The sequence below is a fragment of the Saitoella complicata genome (assembly GCF_001661265.1).
Source record: "Saitoella complicata NRRL Y-17804 unplaced genomic scaffold SAICOscaffold_18, whole genome shotgun sequence".
Taxonomy (NCBI): domain Eukaryota; kingdom Fungi; phylum Ascomycota; class Saitoellomycetes; order Saitoellales; family Saitoellaceae; genus Saitoella; species Saitoella complicata.
Window position 1 is genome coordinate 15,081 of NW_017567009.1, and position 20,558 is coordinate 35,638.

A 20,558-nucleotide genomic window follows, 5' to 3' on the forward strand; every position below is an offset into this window, starting at 1 on the left:
AACACAATGCGATTCCACATCGCAGCGCTCTTTCTGGCCTCGCTCTCGTTGGTGTCGCTGACCGAGTCCTCCCCTCTCGTCAACGTCAAGAGGGAGGCCGGAGCTCTCGAGGCTCGTACGGCTCAGGCGTATGGAGCTCCTGCTGCTCTTCACACTTACGTCTCGACGACAAAGACGACGACGACGGTGAAGCCTACTACGACAAAGACTACCACTACCTCGAAGAAGACTACTACCAAGAAGACCTCGACGAAGAAACCTACGACGACCAAGTCTACTACCAAGTCTACGACCAAGTCTACGACCAAGAAGAGCTCGACGAAAAAGGCCTCTACCACTAAAAAGCCTACCACGAAGAAGACCTCCGCAAAGAAAACCACTGCCAAGACTACGGCAAAGACTACCACTACCGCCGTGAGGCCCACCGCCGTTGCGAAGGCCGCTGCTGTTCCCACTTCGAAGACGACCACGACGAAGGCTACTACTACGATTTCGAAGAAGGTGATTACCACGTCTACGAAGCCGACTACCACGTCTACGATTAAGATCACCACTACGACCAAGAAGCCGACTACTACTACGACGAAGAAGACCACTTCCAAGACGACCACCAAGGCGCCTACAACGACGCTGAAGACTACGACGAAGGCTGCTACCACAACTGCGAAGACTACGACGAAGGCTGCTACTACGACTAGTAAGGCTGCTACTACGACATCGAAGGCTGCTACTACGACTAGTAAGGCTGCTACTACGACATCGAAGGCTGCTACTACGACCAGTAAGGCTGCTACTACGACATCGAAGGCTGCTACTACCACCACCAAAGTCTCGACAACCACCTCCAAGGCCGCCTCCACCACCACCAAAGCGACTTCCACTACGTCAAAAGCCTCAACAACCACCTCTCAGAAATACACCGGTCCCACCGCACTCTACACCGGCCCCACCACCGGAAAACGCGGCCTCGCCTGGCCATGGGACAACACCGATCCAGTCTCCCTCTTCTCCACCCCAAAAGTCTCCTGGCTCTACGATTGGTCACCCTCCCCCGTCGCCGCAATTCCCTCCAACATCGAATTCGTCCCAATGCAATGGAACGGCGTCAACATCCAAAACCTGGACGCGATCGTCCAAGAGTACGCGTACGAACATATTCTCGGATTCAATGAGCCCGAGAGGACGGATCAGAGTAATATGAATGCGACGTATGCTGCACAGTTGTGGAAACAATACATGAACCCCTTGTCGAAGAAGTATGGTATCAAACTCGGTGCGCCGGCCATTACGAACGACCCGGAGGGAATTCCGTGGATCGTGGATTTCTTCACCGCGTGTAATGGCTCCTGCATCGTCGATTTCGTGCCGTTGCATTGGTATGGGACGACGCTCGGGTCGCTTTACGACTTTTTCTGGACTGTGTATGGGGCCACTGGAAATCAGTATCCTGTGTGGATTACGGAGTGGGCGTTTACAAATTGGGATACGACGAATCCCATGAACGCTACAGAAGTCGAGCCTTTGATGGAGCAGGCGGTTGCGTACCTTGATTCTGTTTCCATTGTTGAGCGGTATGCATATTTTGGTGCTATGAGGAATACGGGAAGTGTTGGGCCGGCTAGTCAGATGATTGGAAGTAATGGGACGTTGACGTGGTTGGGTCAGCAGTATGTTAATATTTAGATGGATATTTTCTCTTTCTTAGATAGATAATTCTTGCTGCGGATCTCACCAGTTTGCCTAAATTGGATACCTCTGATATACTTTTCTTTCTTTCTACTTTCAATTTCATGGAGCAGTATTGAGTATGAGGCACGGTGATGTGCATGGAGCAGTACGACTGTATATGTCCGGCTAGCAATGACATATGCCGCCGTAATCATTGTATGCTAATCATATCCTTCATAAAAAGAAAAAAGAAAATAAAGTTCAAAGCTTGCCCGTTCTCCTCGCCTCCCTTCACAATTAAATATCCTAATCATACGCTCGATCGTATCACTGCGCAAAAGCTTCCGGCGGGATCGTAGCCCTCACGCTCTCGAAAGTTTGCATCGCAGTCGCCGGATCCCATCCCGATTCTGCCAAACACATCTGTGCAAACTGCATGTTCAAACCCGTCGCTTGCATCAATTGTTGAATCAGAATCGCTTGCTGTTCAGTCTGCAGACACGTATTAGCATAGGTCACGAGAAATAAAGATCATGGGGAACATACCATTCCAGGCGGAAGAACAGGTGCGCCAGGAACAGGCATCGCCGCTGCGGGCGGGGCTGCCTCAGTCGGCATAGCAGGCGTACTCGGGGGAGCGACTTGTCCAACAATCGGTGTCTCTTCCTGCGGCTGCCAGGCGTCGTGGCCACCCCAGGCCCTGACAATCAACGAATCGCTAATGATCTCACAGTCACTTCCAATGGCAGCTGCACGGCTTCCGGGAGCTGCAGCGCCGATGACGAAGGCACGGTCGAAGGAACGTTTACTAAGAGTGGGCTTGGCACCCTTCTTGCCGCTCGCAGGAATTGTCTCGGTGAACTCACCATGCACCATGACTTGGATGGCTCTCGAAGCATCGGTACCCTCGGGTCCGGTGAGACCACCTAGCCAAAAAGCGTCCACACAAAAGAGCGCAGGGTTGGTGAGATCGTGAGATGACTTGGGAAGGAGGTCGAAGATTTTGCCGATGTTTTCCGGTCCGACATGGAGACGGTTTGTTCGTCCTTCGAGAGACGTGATTCGGAGAAGATTGCGGTTTTGTGGTGTGTAGTTGTCCCATTTTCCTACCGTTTTGAAAGCTCCATTGCCAGTAGACTTGCCTTGCGGTGCCTGCACGTTGACCGAGATAGAGAACAATGCTTGAGGGCCATAATAGTTCGTGAGGTCCGCACGGTTGGAGTCCCAGAGTTTGTAAAATGCCCCGACGAACCGATGGACAGTTGAACGAACGAGGTCCTCCTCGAAGCAGTTAGGCGTGATAGGAGCAGGTAGTTGAGGACGCCCATCTGAGGCTTTCGCCTCGGTATCTGGGATGTCGAATGAGATATTAGCGCCCGCAGAAACAACAACCATGCCATCGAGCATCCTCAAGTTGGGGAACCGCCTGACCATCTCGGCACGGTAAAGTTCATCACCGTTTGGTTTTGCGAGTTCGGTCTCAAGAAGAGGATTGCCCTCAAAAACAAGCTCCTGTAGCTCGGGGAACTTGTTCTTTCCCGCCCACGGATCCAAATCGGACCATTTGGCAATGCGGTTGTTTGACAAACTCAAATTCTTGAGTTTGGGGTAAGTTTGAGCAAGAGCTGTAACATTATGCACACTCGGCAACCTGTTGTCCGAAAGATTGACACTCTCAGCATCTGGATGGTGTTTCGTACAGAGCTTCATGAGTGCCGGAAACATCTTGCTTTGTGTGCCTTTGGTAGCAGTGTTGATGCCCAATCCCGCCATGATCGGATCGCTCTCCATGTTGGATAAGTCGAGCAGTTTCGTGTGCTCCTGATAGCGATTGTTCAGAAACGTCAGAAGTCTGTCGAGTGTGTTTTGCGTGTCCTTCGACATTTCTCTGGGTCCGTCCATGGCAGTATCCTCCGGAAGAGTAACCTCAAGCTTATTACCGGCAAAAGAAAACCCATCAAGCCTACCAATCTGCCTGGCAGCAGCGATTCCGCGAACCGTGATCACCATAACGCTATTGTCGTAGCGGATCTAAGAAGGCAATGTCAGCGCTCAAACCAGAAGGTTGATGAAGGAGAATAGTGCATACACCCGAAAAAGCCATGCTACCCTTCCGCTTTACGAAAGCTACGAAGTCGTCCTCGGTACCACCCTCGTATCCCTTGATGCGTACGTCGATCAGGTCGCCCTTGTTGGAGTGGTCGTGAATGCGCGGGGCATTACCGCCTCCTCTGCGACGAGCACCGTACGGGTTGCTGTACGAGAAGACAGAATTAGCATACATTTCATGTAGATAGTTCAGATCAACGCACTGCCTGCGCATTCCGGCACCGCTGTCGCCGCCCATATCGATATCACCCTCCCTATCCTCCCTTACATTCAGGCCGCGGGAAGCACCACGTCCACGACCACCACCCCTACCACCTGAACGAACAGCACCGCCGCCTCTCTGCCAGCGTCCGTCATTCAGGTTGGTCTTTGCGGGGGGCATTTGTTGTGTTGGTGATTGGTGTGTAGTTGGGAGAGCTGAGCGCAGAGGGTGTCGGCGTGATGCATATGATTCCTCTCAAACTTGAGAGCCGCCTGACCTCATACACAGCCTAATTCTATAATAGATAGAACCTCGTAGAATTCTTGGAAATACTTCTGGAGAGGATTTACCGTATGCTGAAGAACATGGTTTGGGCAATTTACGTCGCGAAGGGGTCCCTGCTGTAGATTGCCGTGCACCGGGAAACGCGTTACCCGCGGGCACGGGAAGTATCGCGACTGGTTTTCGGCTGCTATACAGTCTTGTTGACGCTGAGAATCTTCGCCAACATGCCTTCAATGCCCGTCGTCGTCTACAACTTGCGGATCATCCATCCTTCGGGCAGTTCAAGCTGCGTAGCTCTTCCGTCCTCCCGCAACGAGTACTCGATCGCCTCCGATCCGCTGGATGGGTCCTACTTCCTACGCGGAGAAGGCGATAAACATGGGGAACTTCTCGCCGAAATCTATAGGGAGAGGGACGCCGAACAAGACGACTTCTGCTTCTTCTTCTCTCTTTATCACGGCGAGGCGAGCATCGTCCTAGATGCCCTTAACGGCGGTCAGAAGAGAAGAAGAGTACCAACAAGTGATCCTGATGGGAAGGAGAAGCTGGTAGCATTCGATGATTCAGATGTACGCTGACCACTCCTACCCTTATGACAAAGTCTCACGGTCTATGCAGATAATATTCCTCGGCGAGAACCGTCTGGTCCTGGAAGCTTTGATTCCCTCTTCAGCGCGACCTGATGAGCTTCCGGAAGAGGACGACGGCGAATCGCAGCAGATTCCATTCTCGACGGCTCCCGAAAACGACCCGCCACAGCTGCCCCGGCCAGCACTACCACTGGACTCCTCAGTTACGGCGGCAGAAAGTACTCAACCATGGGTAAAGCCGGCTTATGACGTACCTGCGACCGAACCAGATCAAGATGACACACAAGTTGTCCCTTCAAGCATGCACGTCGATGAAGAGCTCGCCCTTCGCGCAGCATCATCACCGGCAGCACCACCAGAAGACGACGAGGACGAAGCACCGGAACCGATTCACTATGATCCTGATGTTCCGATGAATGAGGATGACGAACTGGACGCTGCTACGCGTGACGAGGAAGCGGCGAGAATCAGGAGTCAGGCGAGAGATGAGGAGGCTTTGATGTTCTTGAAACCGGAGGTACCGGAGAGGGAATACGTTGAGGAGGATATAGTGGTCAAGCATGTACCGGGACTTCCAAAAGGAGAGACGACTGTGGATGAGACGCAGGACACCTCGGGATCAGCTGCTGTTCAGAATGCACCGCATGGGCTTGCGAATGGCGCTGACAAGGAGCAGCAGTTTGAGGAACCCAAAGCTGACGTGAAAATGGAGGAGGCTGTACCAGCGGCGGAAAAAGATGATGACACACCAACATCGCCCTTGACTCCTCCGCCTCCATCTTCCGCCGTACAACCGGAGCAGCCATTTGGTGAACCAGATCCAGCGACTCTACCCGAAGCCTTCCGCGAACCAAGTTCTCCAGAACGGCATAGGGGCAAGACCTACTCAGCGCGCAAGCGTCGAAAGCTTGATAGTGACGAAGAAGAGGCTCGACCAAAGACTGCGGAGAAGAATCTTGGTGATACGCAGTACAGTATGCCCGATGAGGAAGAAGACTTGAAGGTTAGAAGCGTGAGGAAAACACCTGCGCGTAATGTCGCCGCTGCATCTGCCAGTGAGAAGAAGGCTGCGAGTACCGCTAAGAAACCAAGAACATCGCAGGCGCAACAAGATGTGGAGACGCCTAGTCGCCCTGGGCGGAAGCGGGGAGTCTTGAGTCCTCCGACGACATCTTTACCAGGGGCGTCATATGAAGGGAAGCCGCCGAGAATCGTCCTGAGTTCGTCGGATGTCGATCACGAAAAGGAAGTAAAGTCCTTCTTGGCGAGTTCTGCGGCAAAGATCGTGGATGACATTTCTGCTGCTGCGTCTACACATCTCGTTGTGGGTGGGGACGGGTTGAAGCGGACGAGTAAACTCGTCGTGGCAATAGCTCTAGGGAAGCCTGTCGTGCATGAAAACTGGTTGAGAGAAAGCGCAAAGGCGGGACATCTACTTGACATCACATCCTTCCTGGCAAGAGACGAGGAGCGGGAAAGGGATTGGGCCTGTGACCTCAGTCGCGCTGCGGGTAAGCCAAGGACGGTGCTGGACGAGCACACCGTCTACTTTACTCCGGCATTGTTGAAAAGCCTTAAAGCATCTGGCGCTGAGGGAGGAGTAGTGCAGATTATCAAGGCAGCGGGCGGTACGTCTGTTCGCAAACCACCAGCGAAATCACAAAACCCCTCCGAGAACGAGCTTATGCTTGGGAGCGAAAAAGACGATGAGGACGTCAAAACTTGGAATGAGCATGGATGGACGCTTTACAGACAGGAATTGGTTATCCTAGGGGTTCTGAGAGGGAAATTGGAGCTGGAGAATGATGAGTTTGTCATCAAGAGCGGCGACGCAACAGGGAGCGAGGCTGGTACTGCAAGCCAACGGAGTGGAAGAGGAAGCAGACGGTCTACCAGGAGTACCTGATCAGGTCATCGGTGTACGATATGAAGTTGGTATTCCGAGGAGGGTATTCAGATAGTAGCGGAATCGCATCGTCCGAGATAAAGGTGATGATCCACCGCAGGTGTCAAGCATAGACCTTCCCCATCAACATGGAACCCAAGCTGCCGGTAACTGATGAAATACATCTGCGACTCTGCCCACGCAATTTATGCCAAGTTCCAAGGTTCATTCGCAATTTCCACCTGACTCTGGTTGCTATCTGGGGTGCGGCGATGCGCGGCTTCACCCCCGCGGCCGGCCCCGGCAATGCGAGAACCCCCACCAACGCAGGACGACGACGGTTGAACGGCCAAGACTGAGGACGACAAAGAAACCCACATCGATGCTCATGGGAGGCAAAAGTTCGTTGCCGAGCACGCGTTTTCTGATCTTTTCTCGCTTTTTCGCATTCGGTTTCCCTTTGACTTGGACCGCCATGCACTGACGACCTTTAGATTGCACGCTCGGATCGCCTGAGCAAGATGTGGTATCGCCGAACAAGGGCTTAACAAGAGCGAAATCGACTGGAAAAAGTGTAAGACTCACTTTGAAACAACCACGAGAGTCGTCCAGTTGGATCCCATGACAGCATTGAGTGGCTAAGGCGACGGCCGTTGCTACCGGCGGATAGCCCCCTTATAGAGCCGTGTCGTCCACCCCTTTTCCCGACGACGTCCGTCCTCAACCATCGAGAACCCTCCCTACGAGGTTTTCACTTTCTTTCGTTTCGATATTCCTTTAGGTGCCTTCAACCTCGCCAATTTGACTCTATTTTCGTCCCAGCGTCAGCTCTGACAACCTTCGGTTCGGCACGGTGAGCTTCACTTTGACAGTGTAGCTTCTCGGTCGTCCATCGCACTCGTTACAGTCTTTTTCAGCTTTTTACTGGTACTTTGGTGCCGTCCATTCGCTCTTTTTCATTTCCAATTTTCTCAGCTCAGGAGTCCTCCTCGCACGGACTCAATACAATCCACCGCCTCGTTCTATTAGAGCCAAGAACCATGGCATACTACTCCGTGCAAGAGCAAGACCGCCTCTTGCAATCACCTCCGGTCCCCTCCAACAACCCTCAGCCTCCTCAACACCTCCCTTCAACCTTCATCCCTCCGCCGTACTATCACAACCCTATCGAATCACCCACGCCTCCACCTTTCATCCGTCAGGCTTCAACCCCTTTTACGCCTGTCGGCCCTATCTCCAGTCATCCTTTAGGAGAACAACCGGGAGTTACGGATTACTTCATGTTGACTCCGCCGTCTCCAATGCGTCGCACGCACTCCTTTTCTGTCGAAATGCTCGGACAAATGCGTGCGCCATTCATCAGCCTCTCCTTGCCTGCTCTTCCCGGCACGGCTCCGGCGCCAAGGGTTTCTCAGGAGCCGTTCCAGTTCAACTCACCTCCCAGTTTGTTCTCGCCTCCGGAGCCCTATGCTGCTCTCTCCTCTTACACCCTCGAAGCTGCCTCGCAATTTAGTTATGGCACGATGGGCACCTTCCTGTCCTCGCCTACTGAGGAATTTCTCTCTCCGCGCTCCCATCACTCTATGCACTCTGCGCCTGTGACTCCTGAGGAGCCTCAGATGGGTTTCTTTAGGTGTGCCTCTACGCCTGCTGGCGCTGGTTTGGGATTCCTCAATGTACCCACTTGCGACCCATCTGTTTTGAGCATGAGTGTTGCGAGTTCGAGGTCTTCATCCATCTCGGAGCCCGACGGTGCTTCGTACACATCCGTATCTGCGCACGAGCCTATGCACTGTGACCCAAGTGCGATTGAAGAGAAAGTGCAAGAAGCATTCGCTTTGGATGATGATACGGAGCTCGAGTCTGAGGACAGTGACGAGGAGGAGGTTGATGCGGCGCCAGAATTACCGAACGCGGGACTCGTCCAAGTCTTGGACGAACTCGAAGCTTGCGTGGAAAGCAGTGAGGAGGTTCACCAAATGATGAGTGCCGCGGAGAGTGATGCTGAGAGCGTCCATGAAGATGCCAAGGATTCTGACTACGACGAGGGTTGTGGTTTTAACGGCCGTTCTCCTCAGCGACGCCGCAAGGAGGCGAGCACTGCGTCCTCCGTCAGCGCAATGGATACTCCCACCTCGATGGATGACTGGCAGCCGCGTAGTCCATCGATCACTCCGGGACGTCGCTTCAGGATCAAGCGTGGCATATCTATTGCCCCGCCTGTGCCGACGGACTCCTCCACCCCGAAGCGCGGTCGTGTTCCCAAGGCCTCTCCCAGGAAACTCATCTACCCCGTCTCCCCTCAATCTCCTGGTACGACTCTTGAAACGCATGATCCGGATGCAAACCCTATCGTTGAGACGAACGACAAGAACTTCACTTGCACCCTCTGTAAGAAGGGCTTCCGTCGTATGGAGCACCTGAAGCGCCACGTGCGCTCTTTGCACACGATGGAGAAGCCGTACGAATGCTATATCTGCAAGAAGCACTTTTCGAGGAGTGATAACTTGACGCAGCATATGCGCGTTCACGGCATCGGAGACGTGCCGAGTAAAAAGATTGCGGTCGTTATCCCCAAGGTTACAAAGTCTGGCTCTTCCAGGAGGGGAAGGAAGATGAAGGTGTAAGAAACAGTGGTGTATACAAGTATCGGTATGTTATATTGGCGTTCAGGATATTGCTTTCGAACTACACGTGGGGTAATGGAGGAAGTCTCTGCTTGCTGGCCTTGCGGATTGCTAAAAGACGGACGGACGATTTATGGACATTTACACATATATATTTGGTTGGGGCGAACTTGATACCGGTCCCATTAGACTCGGGCACTTCTATCTTCTACATAATCAATCTTTACTATTTCTGAACGATATAAACGCCGCCATCTCTTGTTAGCTGAACATGAGTAGAGGCGGATGGATGCCTTGAAGGAAGGTCTCCTCGAAGGTCTGATACCGCACAGACGCCGGAGTTCCCACGTCAAAAAGGCCGGTGGACAAAAGGTATGTTCCGTTACGGGGAATCGAACCCCGGCCTCTTCGGTGAGAGCGAAGTATCCTAGCCCCTAGACCATAACGGATGGTTTTGTCTGTTTGTTGACAAACAAACAACAGATAAAAAATACAATTTTGCCGCTGTCCCTATGTTTCGAAAGTACGCAGTCAAGAGATGAGTGCTTACAAGCTTGTCGATAAAATGATCTGAACGTAAAGTGGTACAGTCATGGCGCCAACGAGTGTCGTTGGCAATTCCCTGATACACATTCTTTCCCACGGTTGCATCTGCGCTCCCACTGATTTTAAGGCTTCAGAAGGACCAGAAAAAGGCGTTCGCAAGAATTCAGATGCAGCAGCCTCATCGCATATGCATGGGTCAACTTGGTGATATGGCTCTATCGTGGGGCATACTGGTGAACCTGCCATCTTCCACTCAGGTCATCGCGTGCAGACTTAGCAGGTTCTGTGGATCGTCAACGCACCGTCCACAACTCTGTCGGTGCATGACCCTCGCAGTCATCGCGACTCATTTGGAGTAACAGGTGGAACAAGATCCTGCAAAAGTGGCTGCTGCGGAAGAGCGACAAACAACACACCAGCGTGGGCCTGCGAGCGGTGACAAAAAAGCGTTCCGTTACGGGGAATCGAACCCCGGCCTCTTCGGTGAGAGCGAAGTATCCTAGCCCCTAGACCATAACGGATTGGATACACGAATTTTGCCACACTCTTTTATAGCCAACAAAATATTGACAGCGATTATATAACCAGGCTCCCCGCAGTACGTCGTCCCAATCCGAGATCATCCTTCGGTTTTGCTATCAGCAGTTATCATGTCGACGAACATCAAGATCGTTCTGTCGCCAATGCAGAAGTATGCGGTCAAACCGACGCCGAAAACTTCTCTCTATTCGCTTCTCGTTCAAGCATGCTGGCTGACGAAGGGGCTCAAGAAGTGATGAATGCTCAAGTGGTTGTAATTGTGTGCATCTCTCTGTAATAGGCTTGCATGGCGTTGGTATATCTTAGCTTTTCAATCCTAATACCATGATTCCCGTGTCAGATCGGTTCAAGCGACAGTTTGTGATTCCCTGTAACTTGTGGTCATTTTGCTGTGCCTTTTCCGTACGCCTCACCGCTAAGTAGGATTCAGAAGCGATCATGGTAGATAGATCAGGGTCCCTTCCGGCGTCCCGGGGTCAATTGTTTTCCTTTCCCTTCCTTTTCCATCACCTTGCTCGCCTACTCCTCATACCCACCTCTCCTTCTTCCTCATCATCTCTTGGTCTCTTGACACCATGCGGCGCCGATACGTCTCCTTGCTGAGCCAGCGCTGCAACCACTTGCAGCATCTTATACCTCATGTCCAACTGGACTGTTGCGTCGCTCTTCAGCTGTGCATAAACAATCCTCAGCTCCTTCCCGAGGAATTCCTGTCCTTGTAATGCGCGCATAGCTGTTGTTGCGGAAAGAACGTCCCAGAAGACTATATGTGCTTGTCCGTGCAGCTTTTTTGTCTTCAGCGCTACGCCGTCTGGCGTGCGCCGTATGTTGAGAACAGGCAGTAGAAACATAATTGGAGATCATCCTGCAATCTGGGTTGGTATATGAAAAGTAACAGCCTAACGGACAGACGGCGCAACGAATCACGGATTGAGGATCGCCTTATAGATCCATAACCTCTTGACGTGACTGTCCAGGTACTTGATGTACAGTGTTGGTGATGGTGATGAAGACATGGTGATGCACTGCTCAAATGACTGATGACGATGAAAGAGGTTGCTGAAGCGAAAGCAAAAGTACACTGATGCCGGTAGGAGCCGGCACAATTGGCATTCGTGTGGATGTTCGAGGTCAAGTTGGAGTACTCGTATCGCGTTCGTGGTGGAGATGTTCAACTTCTACTATTGCAGCTTGTTCTGATGTGTCTTATGCCACCGAACACCAGTCAATCCGTTATGGTCTAGGGGCTAGGATACTTCGCTCTCACCGAAGAGGCCGGGGTTCGATTCCCCGTAACGGAACACACCTTTTGTCCACCGGCCTTTTTGACGTCTGCTTCCCGTCATCCCATGATGGCTCGAAGAAACGTTCTGCTTACGCATTTTACATGGTGCAACAGCAAGTGCAAGTAAGCGCTGAGTGAACTCAAGAGAGTAGAAACAATCAAGTTTGGTATTATCAAACATCATCCATCAAAATAAAAGCAAGTCCATCAACCAAAAGAACATCCACGAACAAAAACGTATATGTCAAGAATATTCCCGAAAGAAAAACTTTCCTTCCTTCCACTGTCTATCCCCGAATGTCTAGCGTTTAGAGGGCGAAGGCAACAGCAGCCAAACCAGCCATCAAGGCAGCAGCGACACCAACGGGGTTGGTGGCGGCTCCGCTGTGGAAGACGGCCATGGTGGTGCTGTTGAAGGTGCTGTTACCGTGGGTGGCGAGGGTGGTGGAGTTGGAGGAGGAGCCGGCGACGGCAGCAGCGGAGAATCCGGAGGAGGAAGTGGATGCGGTACCGTTCCAGTTCTTGGCTCCAGCAGCGGCAGAGGCGGTAGTGGAGGCAGCACCAATAGCGCGACTAGCAGAGGGTCCAGCGACATAGATGGTGTTGGTCAAGGTGGCGGTAAGGGTCTTCTTGACACCGTTGCTAGTAGTGGTCTTCGTCTCGGTAATGACCTGGACACCGGCAGGCGAACCAGTGCCCTTGCCAGCAGCAGGAGCGCAAACGGTGGCAACAAGGTTGACAGGGGTAGGGATGGCGAAGGTCACAGTAGAGGTAACACCAGGGACGGAAACAGTCTTGGTCTGAGCAGCCGCAGAGACAGTCACGGTCTTCTCAACGTAGACGGTACCGGAGGAGGTAACCGTGGAAGCTGGCAAGGTCTTGTAGACAGTAGAGGCGGTGGCAGCAGCCGCAGAGGAAGAGGGGGTGGTCTCGGTGGTGTCAACGCAGTTCGGGTCGGAGATGATGGTGAACTTGCCAGACTGGGCGTAGATGACATAGGTGTTCGTTCCGTTGTCGAGGTTGATTTGGTATCCGTAGCCAGCAGAAACATCGCAGGGAATCTTGACGTTAGCACCACCAGAGGTAGTGTTGACGTCCAACTCAAGAGGCAAGTTCTGTGGAGGCCAGGAGAGAAAGTTGACGAGGTAGACGGAGGCGAGGGAAGGGTCAGTGTCGACGTAGCTCCACTTGACCGGGAGGGTCTGGCCGGTGGTGACAGTGGAGTTGGCGACGGGAGAGATGATTTGGAGGGCGTTGGCGGCGGAGGCCAAGGCGGCGAGGGCGGCGAGGATGGTGGTCTTCATTGTGATTATCGTTTAACGTGTGTGAAAGAGAGTGTAATCCTGTAGAGGCTGTGTGTTCGAACGAATGTGGATGATTGGAAAGACAGGCGAACTGACGAACCGAGAGAAGGGGAGCGACGGCCTTTTAAACTCTTCATCTAGGCGATCACTATGGAGGACGGCGCAAGTGAAGAATGCTCCTGTTTCGCTGGGTGCGGGTCGGCTGTTGGAGGTTAAACACCTCTGTCATCTCGATCAGCGATGAATCGTCGTTATATTGCGAGGGAGGTCTTCGTAAATTGCATCGGCAACGCACGGACCATGCTTTGTGATGCCAAATGCGGATTCAGGAGATAAAGGAGAAGAAAAGAGATTTGCGATTGGAGTCAGAAGATGGATTTGTTGTCTTGGTGTCTGTTCTTGAGGATGTATGCTGTTTCGTTTGTCGCGAGCTGCAGAGTACTTTACTGCACGGGCACTCAGCACACAAACCCTTGCAACGGAGAATGCGCACAGGCCGTGTGCTTGTTTCCGGAAAAATGCAAACAGCCATGAGCACGTAAACAGCTCAAGCAGCTGACCTAGGAGAGGACTGGATCTGCGTCGGAAGCTTCAGGGATCGCCCGTCGCGTAACTCGCTCGATTTTCCCAACCTTTCCACGACACGGCCCGTTCTTGTTCACGAGCATACATCCCCTACGTTTTGGAAGCTCGGTGTTTGCAAGGTACGAAGCCTAGACGTTGCGGGCTGGAGAACAGGGAAAGTGCAACCTTAAGCCGGGCACTAGCAACGGGATCTTGCAGGGTAGGGGATACGAGGAATGCTGGCCGTGGAGATCAAGGCAGTGGTGGTGAAGCAGGCTCGTCGGAGGGGAACAGTCTTGGTCTGAGCAGGCGCAGAGACAGTCACGGTCTCATCATCGCTTACTCCAGTCTCGTCCTACTCGCTGCCCGGTGTGTCGCGGGTCCAGGTGCAGCCACGCTATCATGATTAACTGGACGACGAAAAGAAGCTTAAATCCTTAGCCGAATAAAAAGAATCAGGGTTTGCCGTAAACACAAACACAAACAACCACCAACCAGCTCAACGACCATGTCGAGTACTGCGACGAGTGATAGCTCGTCGGGCGGGACTTCGCTGTCCGCGTGGTTGACCACCTTCATCCCGTCTGCTGCCGTTTTCGCAATTGAAATCGGCCTGTTCTTCTACCTCCGCCGCATTTACAAGCGCATTTATGAGCCCAAGTCCGTGGTGGACACTCAGAGGAAGGTCGGCAGCCCGCCTGCCACTTTTATGGGTGTTTTGAAGGAACTGCTCAAGTCGCAGACCTTGGAGGATACCATTCAAACCGCCGGATTGGACGCATATTTCTTCTTGAGGTGGGTCTCCTGACAGCGCCGCGCAACGACTGTATGCTAACAACTGTGCGACAGGTTCGTCCGTCTCATCGTCTTTATCTTTGGCGCTTCAATGCTCCTCGTTTGGCCCATTCTTATGCCCATCAATGCCGTTGATGGTAAGGGCAACAAGGGTCTCGACATGCTTGCCTACTCCAATGTCGGTCTCAACCACACCTCTCGCTATTGGGCTCACTGGGTCCTCGCCTGGCTCTTCATCGGATTCGTTCTCTACATGTTCTACCGCGAGCTCGTTCACTACAAGAACACTCGCTTCGCCTGGCTCAGGAGTCGTGAGCACAGCGGTTTAGCGAGCGCTAGGACGCTTTTGGTGACCAATGTTCCGGATGAATTGTCGACCGAGGAGAAGATCAAGGAAAGATTCGGGCAAGACAAGGTTAAGAAGGTCTTCCTTGTTCGCGATATGACCAAGCTCTTGGATGACGTCCAGACTAGGGACAAGAACGCCGCCAAGTTGGAAACGTCTGTCAGCAGCCTCATCAAGATGGCGCTCAAAAACGCCCGCAAGAACAAGAATATCAAGGGTGTCGATGCCGAGTCTGGTCGCATTGCTGACCGTTACGTTCCCGCAAAGAAGTACCCTACCCATCGTCTCCCTGTATGGAAGATCCCCTTCGCTCTTCCCTTGATTGGAAAGAAAGTCAATTCCATCGACTACTGCACTGAGGAGCTCGCTCGTCTCAACCCCGAGATCGCCGAGGGTCAGCAGCGCGAAGATTCCTACGAGCTTATCGGAGCTGCTTTCATCGAGTTTCACCGTCAGGCTGACATGCACCGTACCTTCTTCGAGCTCTCCGGTCGCAAGGTTGCCACCAGCATCTTGCCTCCCTCGCACCTCGAGACTGACCCGCGTGACATCGTTTGGTCCAACCTCGGTCCATCCCCTCATGTTCTTTTCGTGAAAAAGATTGTCGCGTACGGTGCTATCTGCTGGTTGATTGTCTTCTTCGCCATCCCCGTTGCGTTCGTCGGTTCGATCTCCAACTTGACGTACTTGACCAACAAGGCACCATGGTTGAACTTTATCTACAAATTGCCATCCGCTCTCCTCGGTTTGATCACTGGTCTTTTGCCTTCGGTTATGTTGGCCGTCTTGATGGCTTTGGTTCCCGTTTTCATGAGGCTTGCTGCAAAGATTGGTGGTGCGAAGACGTATACCGCGGTTGAGTTGACTACGCAAAAGATGTACTTTGCATTCTTGCTCATTCAGGAATTTTTGGTCGTCGCCATCGCTTCGTCTGCCACGGCCATGGGTACGCAGATCGCTCAGGATCCATCCAGTGCTTCCGCTATTGTTGCGGAGCAATTGCCCAAGTCCAGTAACTTTTACTTTTCCTACTTTGTCTTGCAGGGTCTTACCATCGCCGCCGGTCGTCTCTTGCAGATTGTTGCGTTGCTTTTGTTCTTCGTGTTCAACAAGTTCCTTGACAACACCCCCAGGAAGAAGTGGAACAGGTGGAACTTGCTTGGTGGAAGGCAGTGGGGTACTGAATACCCTGCCTTTACCAACTTGGCGCTCATTGCTTTCACCTACTCGATCGTGACTCCGTTCATCATGTTCATTGTCGTCTTGACCTTCGGTTTGTTCTACCTCGCATACCTCTACAACTTGAGGTACGTTTGGGAGTTCCGCCTCGACAGTGGTGGTCTTTTCTTCCCTGTCGCCATTGATCAAGTTATGGGTGGTATTTACTTGCTTGAGGTCCTCTTCATTGGCTTGTTCTTTGCTGCTCGTGATGCGCAGAACAACCTCTGTGCCATCCCTCAGGCTGTCTTGATGATCGTGGCTTTAGTCATTACCGCCTTGTTCCACATCTGGCTCAAGTGGAAGCTTAAGCCCTTCGAGGAGACTTTGCCCCGTGACGAGGTTTTCGCCGAGTCCGACCACCCCTTCTCCGACGCTCACAAGATTCCCTCCGTTGAGGGTGCTGTCGTTCCTGACACCGCTGCTCAGGGCTTCGACGGTGAGATCATGTCTGAGGGGTACAAGAACGAGGCTCTCCGTGCTTTCCCTCCCACGATCTGGATTCCCAAGGACCATCTCGGTATCGGTGAGGATGAGGCTAGGAGGATCACGGACAGGCAGGTCGAAGCGAGCTACGAGCACGCAGAAATTGCCGAGAAGGGTGATATCTCTGTTGATGGAAGGCCTCCGGACTACCAGGAGATTGACTTTACTCGTCGTTGATGGGGAGGAAATGGGAGTATCGTATACCGGATATCACGATAGTGGACGTGATCTAATATAGCACGATTAGTCTCTCTTTACAATAGTTAGGTATATGAGGATAGTATATAATACGATCTTTGGATAATATGATCTCTCCCGGCACATCGGTCGTTTGCGTCATGCGCAGATCCAGTTCAAGCGCTTCTGGAAGCCATAACACTACACCAACGGCAAGTGAAGACCGGAAATGTCGTCGATATCCAAGAGGCAGGATGCGAAGAATCAGCAGTTCTTGCGCTCCTTGATCCAGTTGCCTGCCAATTCTACGTGCGCCGATTGTCGCAATCCGAACCCGCTGTGGGCATCATGGTCGCTCGGATGCTTCCTCTGCATGAGATGTGCCGGTCTTCATCGCAAGATGGGTACTCACATCTCTAAAGTGAAATCAATTTCATTAGATACATGGACGCCCGAGCAGCTGAACAACATGAAGGAGCTTGGTAACGAGAAGAGTAACGCGATCTGGAATCCAGATGGGAAGGCACCACCATATGCGGACGAAGGAGACGATTCGGCGATTGAGAGATATATCAGGGACAAGTATGAAAAGGGAAAGTTCAGGCGGGATCGACAAAGTCCTTTGGCGACAGAGATGAGCGGAGTACCGTATGGTGAGGAGTCAAGACCGTCCAGAATGCCGCCGTCAAGAGAGGCCTTTTCGGATAATGTTCCACCGAGGCAAGCTTCCCAACGGGCACCGACTACGGTCACCGCACCGGCTGCTCAGACCCAGCAGGCGAAGGCTACCGGCCCGGGGTGGGGTCCTAAATTGCTGGCGCTGAAGAGTGCTGGATTCCCAAATCCAAGGCAGAATCTGGATGCGCTCAAGATGTACGATGGAGATGTTGAAAGGGCAAAGGCGTACTTGTCGGGAGGGCAGCCAAGTCCCGTTACCGCTCAAGCGTCAACGAACCCCTTTGCCGACCAGACTGCGGTTTCAGCTCCGGTCAGCAACAACCCCTTTCCTTCGCAGCGTGTGACGACAAACCCATCAGATCCGTTCCCATCTCAACCTACTGGGTCTACGGTTGCTTCAAGTTCCTCAGACCTGTTCAGTGCCTTCGCTTCGTCAGCACCGTCCACCACGACGACAGCAAGCAATCCTTTCCAAAGTTCAAATCCGTTCCCTTCACAAGCAAACCAACTAGCACCGCCCGTGTCGGATAAGAAATCCGCGATCTTGTCTCTCTACAATCAGGCGCCCGCGCAGCCTATGTACGGCTATCCACCACAGCAGCAACAACAGCAGATGTATGCCGCACCCCAGCAGGCATACGGACAGATGCAGCAACCGATGGGGCAGAATCCCTTTGGTCAGATGGCGGGGATGAATATGCATCCACAGCAGCCGCTGCCTCAGCAGGGTGGACAGCCATGGTATGCCCAGCCTCAACAGCAGATGGGAGGTGCTCCGCAGCAGCAATGGGGACAGTACGGAGGACAGCAGCAGCAGCAACAACAACAGCAGGGTGGACAGCAAGGACCTTTCTTCTAACATAGGTAGGATAGCGATAGCGACTTGATATTCATGATACCATTGATTTAATCATTATATACCGGTACCCAACCATTTAATACGAGCATGACGCACGGATGCAGATGCTTCTGCAGTGTACGAAGCTTAATCCTATCCGCAGCCAAACAACAACGAGCGACAATTTATTGCAATGGCATCCTCGATTCCGAAGAACTATGTTGAAATCAACTCCAAGATTGAAGTGAAGCAGGTGCGTCGGTGCGTTGTGTCTGCAAAGTCTGTACTGACTACCTGCAAAGTGCGAGGTCCTGAACGCAACTTCACCAGCGGCGCTCAAGTCAATTCTCGAGAACACCGGTACTCCACTCGAGTCAGACGTCGATGAGCAGCTCCTGATTCACATTCCTTTCCAAAATGCCGTCAAAGTACACACTATCGTGCTCAAGACAGCGGCAGCACACAAGGACCGTGCGCCAAACTCCATCAGAGTTTACGCCAATTTGCCGCACACTCCATCTTTCGACGACGTGGACAACATCACCGCTGCGCACATTGTCTCACCCGACGATGTTGAATATGTGGAGGAGAAGGGCAAGGGGTTAAAGGCAACGGTGGGATTGCGATTCGTCAAGTTTCAGAATGTGAACACCCTCACCATGTTCGTTGAGGGTAATGTTGGCGATGAGGAGAGTACGCGATTGGACGGTCTGACTATCATCGGTGACGCTGGAGAGACGACCGAGATGAAGGTATCTATATGCGCGGTCCAGGAGGAAGGTGAATGCTGACGCAGAGATATAGGACCTGAAGAAGATTGGAGATGAGGAGGCTCTTGCTGCACCCCCGCAGAAGGCATAGAGGCGTGGAGAGGGTATACTGGCAAGAGATGTGGTGAACTTAATAAAGCACAGTTCTCGGAGATGCAACTGGCGGATGGCTGCTCAAGCGACTTGAAAAAGAAGGACATCTGTATACCAATGGCAGGCATAAACAAGAGAATTTACCGCGTTCTTCAGATCTAAACAATATTCTGACCATTCTCGAGAACAGTTAATCGGTCATTGATGATGATCTCTGAGCTTAGGCCCTTAATTTCGCACGTACGCGTACAGTGCGAGCTCCAACACCTGTGACCCAGTTGACCCAGTTGACCCCCTTGGTTACTCTGGTCTTTCTTCTTTAAGCACTGGACGATGTCGAAAAAAGGGTTGTCTGCCGCCGAGAAGGCTACCCGTATGCAAGAAATCTTTCACGAGAGTGTATGTCGCTCACCAGTGTTCTTCGTTGTTCGTGGTTCTTGAACTAACAAGGAGAACAGCAAGAGTTCTACCAATACAAGGAGATCGAGAAAATCGCGTCTAACAAGAAGAAGATTGTGGCGATGACGGTCAAGGAGGTGTTGCAAGGCTTAGTTGACGACGGGTTGGTCAAGAGTGAGAAGATTGGTACATCGTACGCATTCATGTCTCTGAACTTCGGGTTGTATGCTAACTTCGTGTCACTGTAGCATTTACTACTGGTCTTTTCCCTCAGACTCTCATCACCTCCGTTCGCAGCGCATTGCCGCACTCGAGAACGAGCTTGTGACTTTGGAGACAGTTCAATCGTCGTTGACCAACAATCTTGAACTCGAGAAGGCCGAACGCGTCGAAAGTGAAGAGCGTCGTGCTTTGTTAAAGGAGGTGAAGGCTTGTGAGGAGCAGGTAAAGGCAATGAAAGATGAGTTGGGTCGCTATACGGAGAATGACCCTGTCCTTCTGGAGGCAAAACGCAAGTGAACCTTCCTGTTCAGGACATAAGCAAGCTAACTCTCCACAGGTGCTGCGGCAAACAGCGCAAGACAAGCTGCAAATATGTGGACAGACAACATCTTCATCCTCCAGCAGTACTTGAGGGATCAAATGGGTATGGGAGCAGAAGAGCTCGAACAGATGATGCAGCAGAACGGAGTTCCGTTAGACCTGGACTCTCTCTAAAGCTGTTGTGCTAGTTTAACTGTCAAGGATATATACGATGGTATACAGATTGCATGTTGCTCGGGTTTTGATGTTGGCAGCTGGTGGAGGTGGGTTGCGTCCTTGGGTTTTTCACACGGTGGGTCCAATAGTGACTGACTCGCCCAGCTGGAGATTGAGTGCTCAGTGTCGAATGGAACCCTTCGTAGCTCTTAAAATCAACAGGCCAAACACCTATGACAAACGTCCAGAAGAACCATGGTGCCAATCCCGGTCTGTTACTTTTTATAGAACAAAGTAAAGTTTGCGGCGCTCACGCGCAACGGTACCCGTGCCTCAACTGGCTCCGAGCCGCAGTGTGCGCATTCAACCAGGAATGAACCTCCAAGGAGTGAAAGCTTGAAGAAGAGGGAGACGCTCAGTCATGCCGCCATCACTACGGCCGCAGGCCATGTCT

At 52.3% G+C, this 20,558-nt stretch overlaps 11 protein-coding genes and 3 non-coding genes across 14 annotated transcripts; 9 read left to right on the forward strand and 5 right to left on the reverse strand.

The window, feature by feature from the left end:
• Positions 1 to 498: 498 nt before the first annotated feature.
• On the forward strand, positions 499 to 1,816 carry SAICODRAFT_141982 (uncharacterized protein; the record flags this gene model as incomplete). The annotated part of the gene is made up of 3 exons (XM_019165501.1): positions 499 to 501; positions 616 to 723; positions 787 to 1,816. Coding segments are annotated over 3 exons (1,008 nt in total), but the record flags the coding sequence as incomplete, so codon positions are not given.
• An 83-nt stretch (positions 1,817 to 1,899) lies between these two features.
• Positions 1,900 to 4,173, reverse strand: SAICODRAFT_20337 (NTF2-like protein). The gene is made up of 4 exons (XM_019166243.1): positions 3,981 to 4,173; positions 3,758 to 3,923; positions 2,215 to 3,699; positions 1,900 to 2,160 (listed from the first exon to the last, which is right to left on the reverse strand). The coding sequence occupies exons 1-4, from the start codon at positions 4,157 to 4,159 to the stop codon at positions 1,996 to 1,998; spliced, it is 1,995 nt and encodes a 664-aa protein (XP_019022781.1). The 5' UTR covers positions 4,160 to 4,173; the 3' UTR covers positions 1,900 to 1,995.
• A 315-nt stretch (positions 4,174 to 4,488) lies between these two features.
• SAICODRAFT_26429 (uncharacterized protein) lies at positions 4,489 to 6,760 on the forward strand (the record flags this gene model as incomplete). Its single annotated transcript, XM_019166937.1, has 2 exons — positions 4,489 to 4,833; positions 4,883 to 6,760. 2 exons carry the CDS (start codon positions 4,489 to 4,491, stop codon positions 6,758 to 6,760), a joined length of 2,223 nt encoding a protein of 740 aa, XP_019022782.1.
• Positions 6,761 to 9,108: 2,348 nt separating this feature from the next.
• Positions 9,109 to 9,270, forward strand: SAICODRAFT_45073 (uncharacterized protein; the record flags this gene model as incomplete). Its single annotated transcript, XM_019168801.1, has 1 exon — positions 9,109 to 9,270. A coding segment is annotated over one exon (162 nt), but the record flags the coding sequence as incomplete, so codon positions are not given.
• A 473-nt stretch (positions 9,271 to 9,743) lies between these two features.
• Positions 9,744 to 9,815, reverse strand: SAICODRAFT_t120. Its single transcript has one exon. It is a non-coding gene; the product is annotated as a tRNA-Glu (tRNA).
• Positions 9,816 to 10,361: 546 nt separating this feature from the next.
• SAICODRAFT_t119 lies at positions 10,362 to 10,433 on the reverse strand. The gene has a single exon. It is a non-coding gene; the product is annotated as a tRNA-Glu (tRNA).
• Positions 10,434 to 10,804: 371 nt separating this feature from the next.
• SAICODRAFT_31057 (uncharacterized protein) lies at positions 10,805 to 11,580 on the reverse strand. Its single transcript, XM_019167826.1, has one exon. It carries the CDS (start codon positions 11,181 to 11,183, stop codon positions 10,959 to 10,961), a length of 225 nt encoding a protein of 74 aa, XP_019022784.1. The 5' UTR covers positions 11,184 to 11,580; the 3' UTR covers positions 10,805 to 10,958.
• Positions 11,581 to 11,681: 101 nt separating this feature from the next.
• SAICODRAFT_t118 lies at positions 11,682 to 11,753 on the forward strand. The gene has a single exon. It is a non-coding gene; the product is annotated as a tRNA-Glu (tRNA).
• Positions 11,754 to 11,888: 135 nt separating this feature from the next.
• SAICODRAFT_20340 (uncharacterized protein) lies at positions 11,889 to 13,221 on the reverse strand. Its single transcript, XM_019166244.1, has one exon. It carries the CDS (start codon positions 13,039 to 13,041, stop codon positions 12,046 to 12,048), a length of 996 nt encoding a protein of 331 aa, XP_019022785.1. The 5' UTR covers positions 13,042 to 13,221; the 3' UTR covers positions 11,889 to 12,045.
• An 892-nt stretch (positions 13,222 to 14,113) lies between these two features.
• SAICODRAFT_59353 (DUF221-domain-containing protein) lies at positions 14,114 to 16,627 on the forward strand (the record flags this gene model as incomplete). Its single annotated transcript, XM_019169680.1, has 2 exons — positions 14,114 to 14,400; positions 14,455 to 16,627. 2 exons carry the CDS (start codon positions 14,114 to 14,116, stop codon positions 16,625 to 16,627), a joined length of 2,460 nt encoding a protein of 819 aa, XP_019022786.1.
• Positions 16,628 to 16,856: 229 nt separating this feature from the next.
• SAICODRAFT_59259 (Arf GTPase activating protein) lies at positions 16,857 to 17,135 on the forward strand (the record flags this gene model as incomplete). Its single annotated transcript, XM_019169670.1, has 1 exon — positions 16,857 to 17,135. A coding segment is annotated over one exon (279 nt), but the record flags the coding sequence as incomplete, so codon positions are not given.
• Positions 17,136 to 17,293: 158 nt separating this feature from the next.
• SAICODRAFT_31058 (uncharacterized protein) lies at positions 17,294 to 18,231 on the forward strand. Its single transcript, XM_019167827.1, has one exon. The coding sequence runs from the start codon at positions 17,304 to 17,306 to the stop codon at positions 18,162 to 18,164; it is 861 nt and encodes a 286-aa protein (XP_019022788.1). The 5' UTR covers positions 17,294 to 17,303; the 3' UTR covers positions 18,165 to 18,231.
• Positions 18,232 to 18,310: 79 nt separating this feature from the next.
• Positions 18,311 to 19,155, forward strand: SAICODRAFT_72307 (DUF1000-domain-containing protein). The gene is made up of 3 exons (XM_019170756.1): positions 18,311 to 18,396; positions 18,446 to 18,895; positions 18,948 to 19,155. Exons 1-3 carry the CDS (start codon positions 18,337 to 18,339, stop codon positions 19,002 to 19,004), a joined length of 567 nt encoding a protein of 188 aa, XP_019022789.1. The 5' UTR covers positions 18,311 to 18,336; the 3' UTR covers positions 19,005 to 19,155.
• Positions 19,156 to 19,286: 131 nt separating this feature from the next.
• Positions 19,287 to 20,349, forward strand: SAICODRAFT_82520 (meiotic nuclear division protein 1). Its single transcript, XM_019171280.1, has 4 exons — positions 19,287 to 19,405; positions 19,465 to 19,598; positions 19,654 to 19,916; positions 19,965 to 20,349. Exons 1-4 carry the CDS (start codon positions 19,340 to 19,342, stop codon positions 20,120 to 20,122), a joined length of 621 nt encoding a protein of 206 aa, XP_019022790.1. The 5' UTR covers positions 19,287 to 19,339; the 3' UTR covers positions 20,123 to 20,349.
• The last annotated feature ends 209 nt before the right edge of the window (positions 20,350 to 20,558 follow it).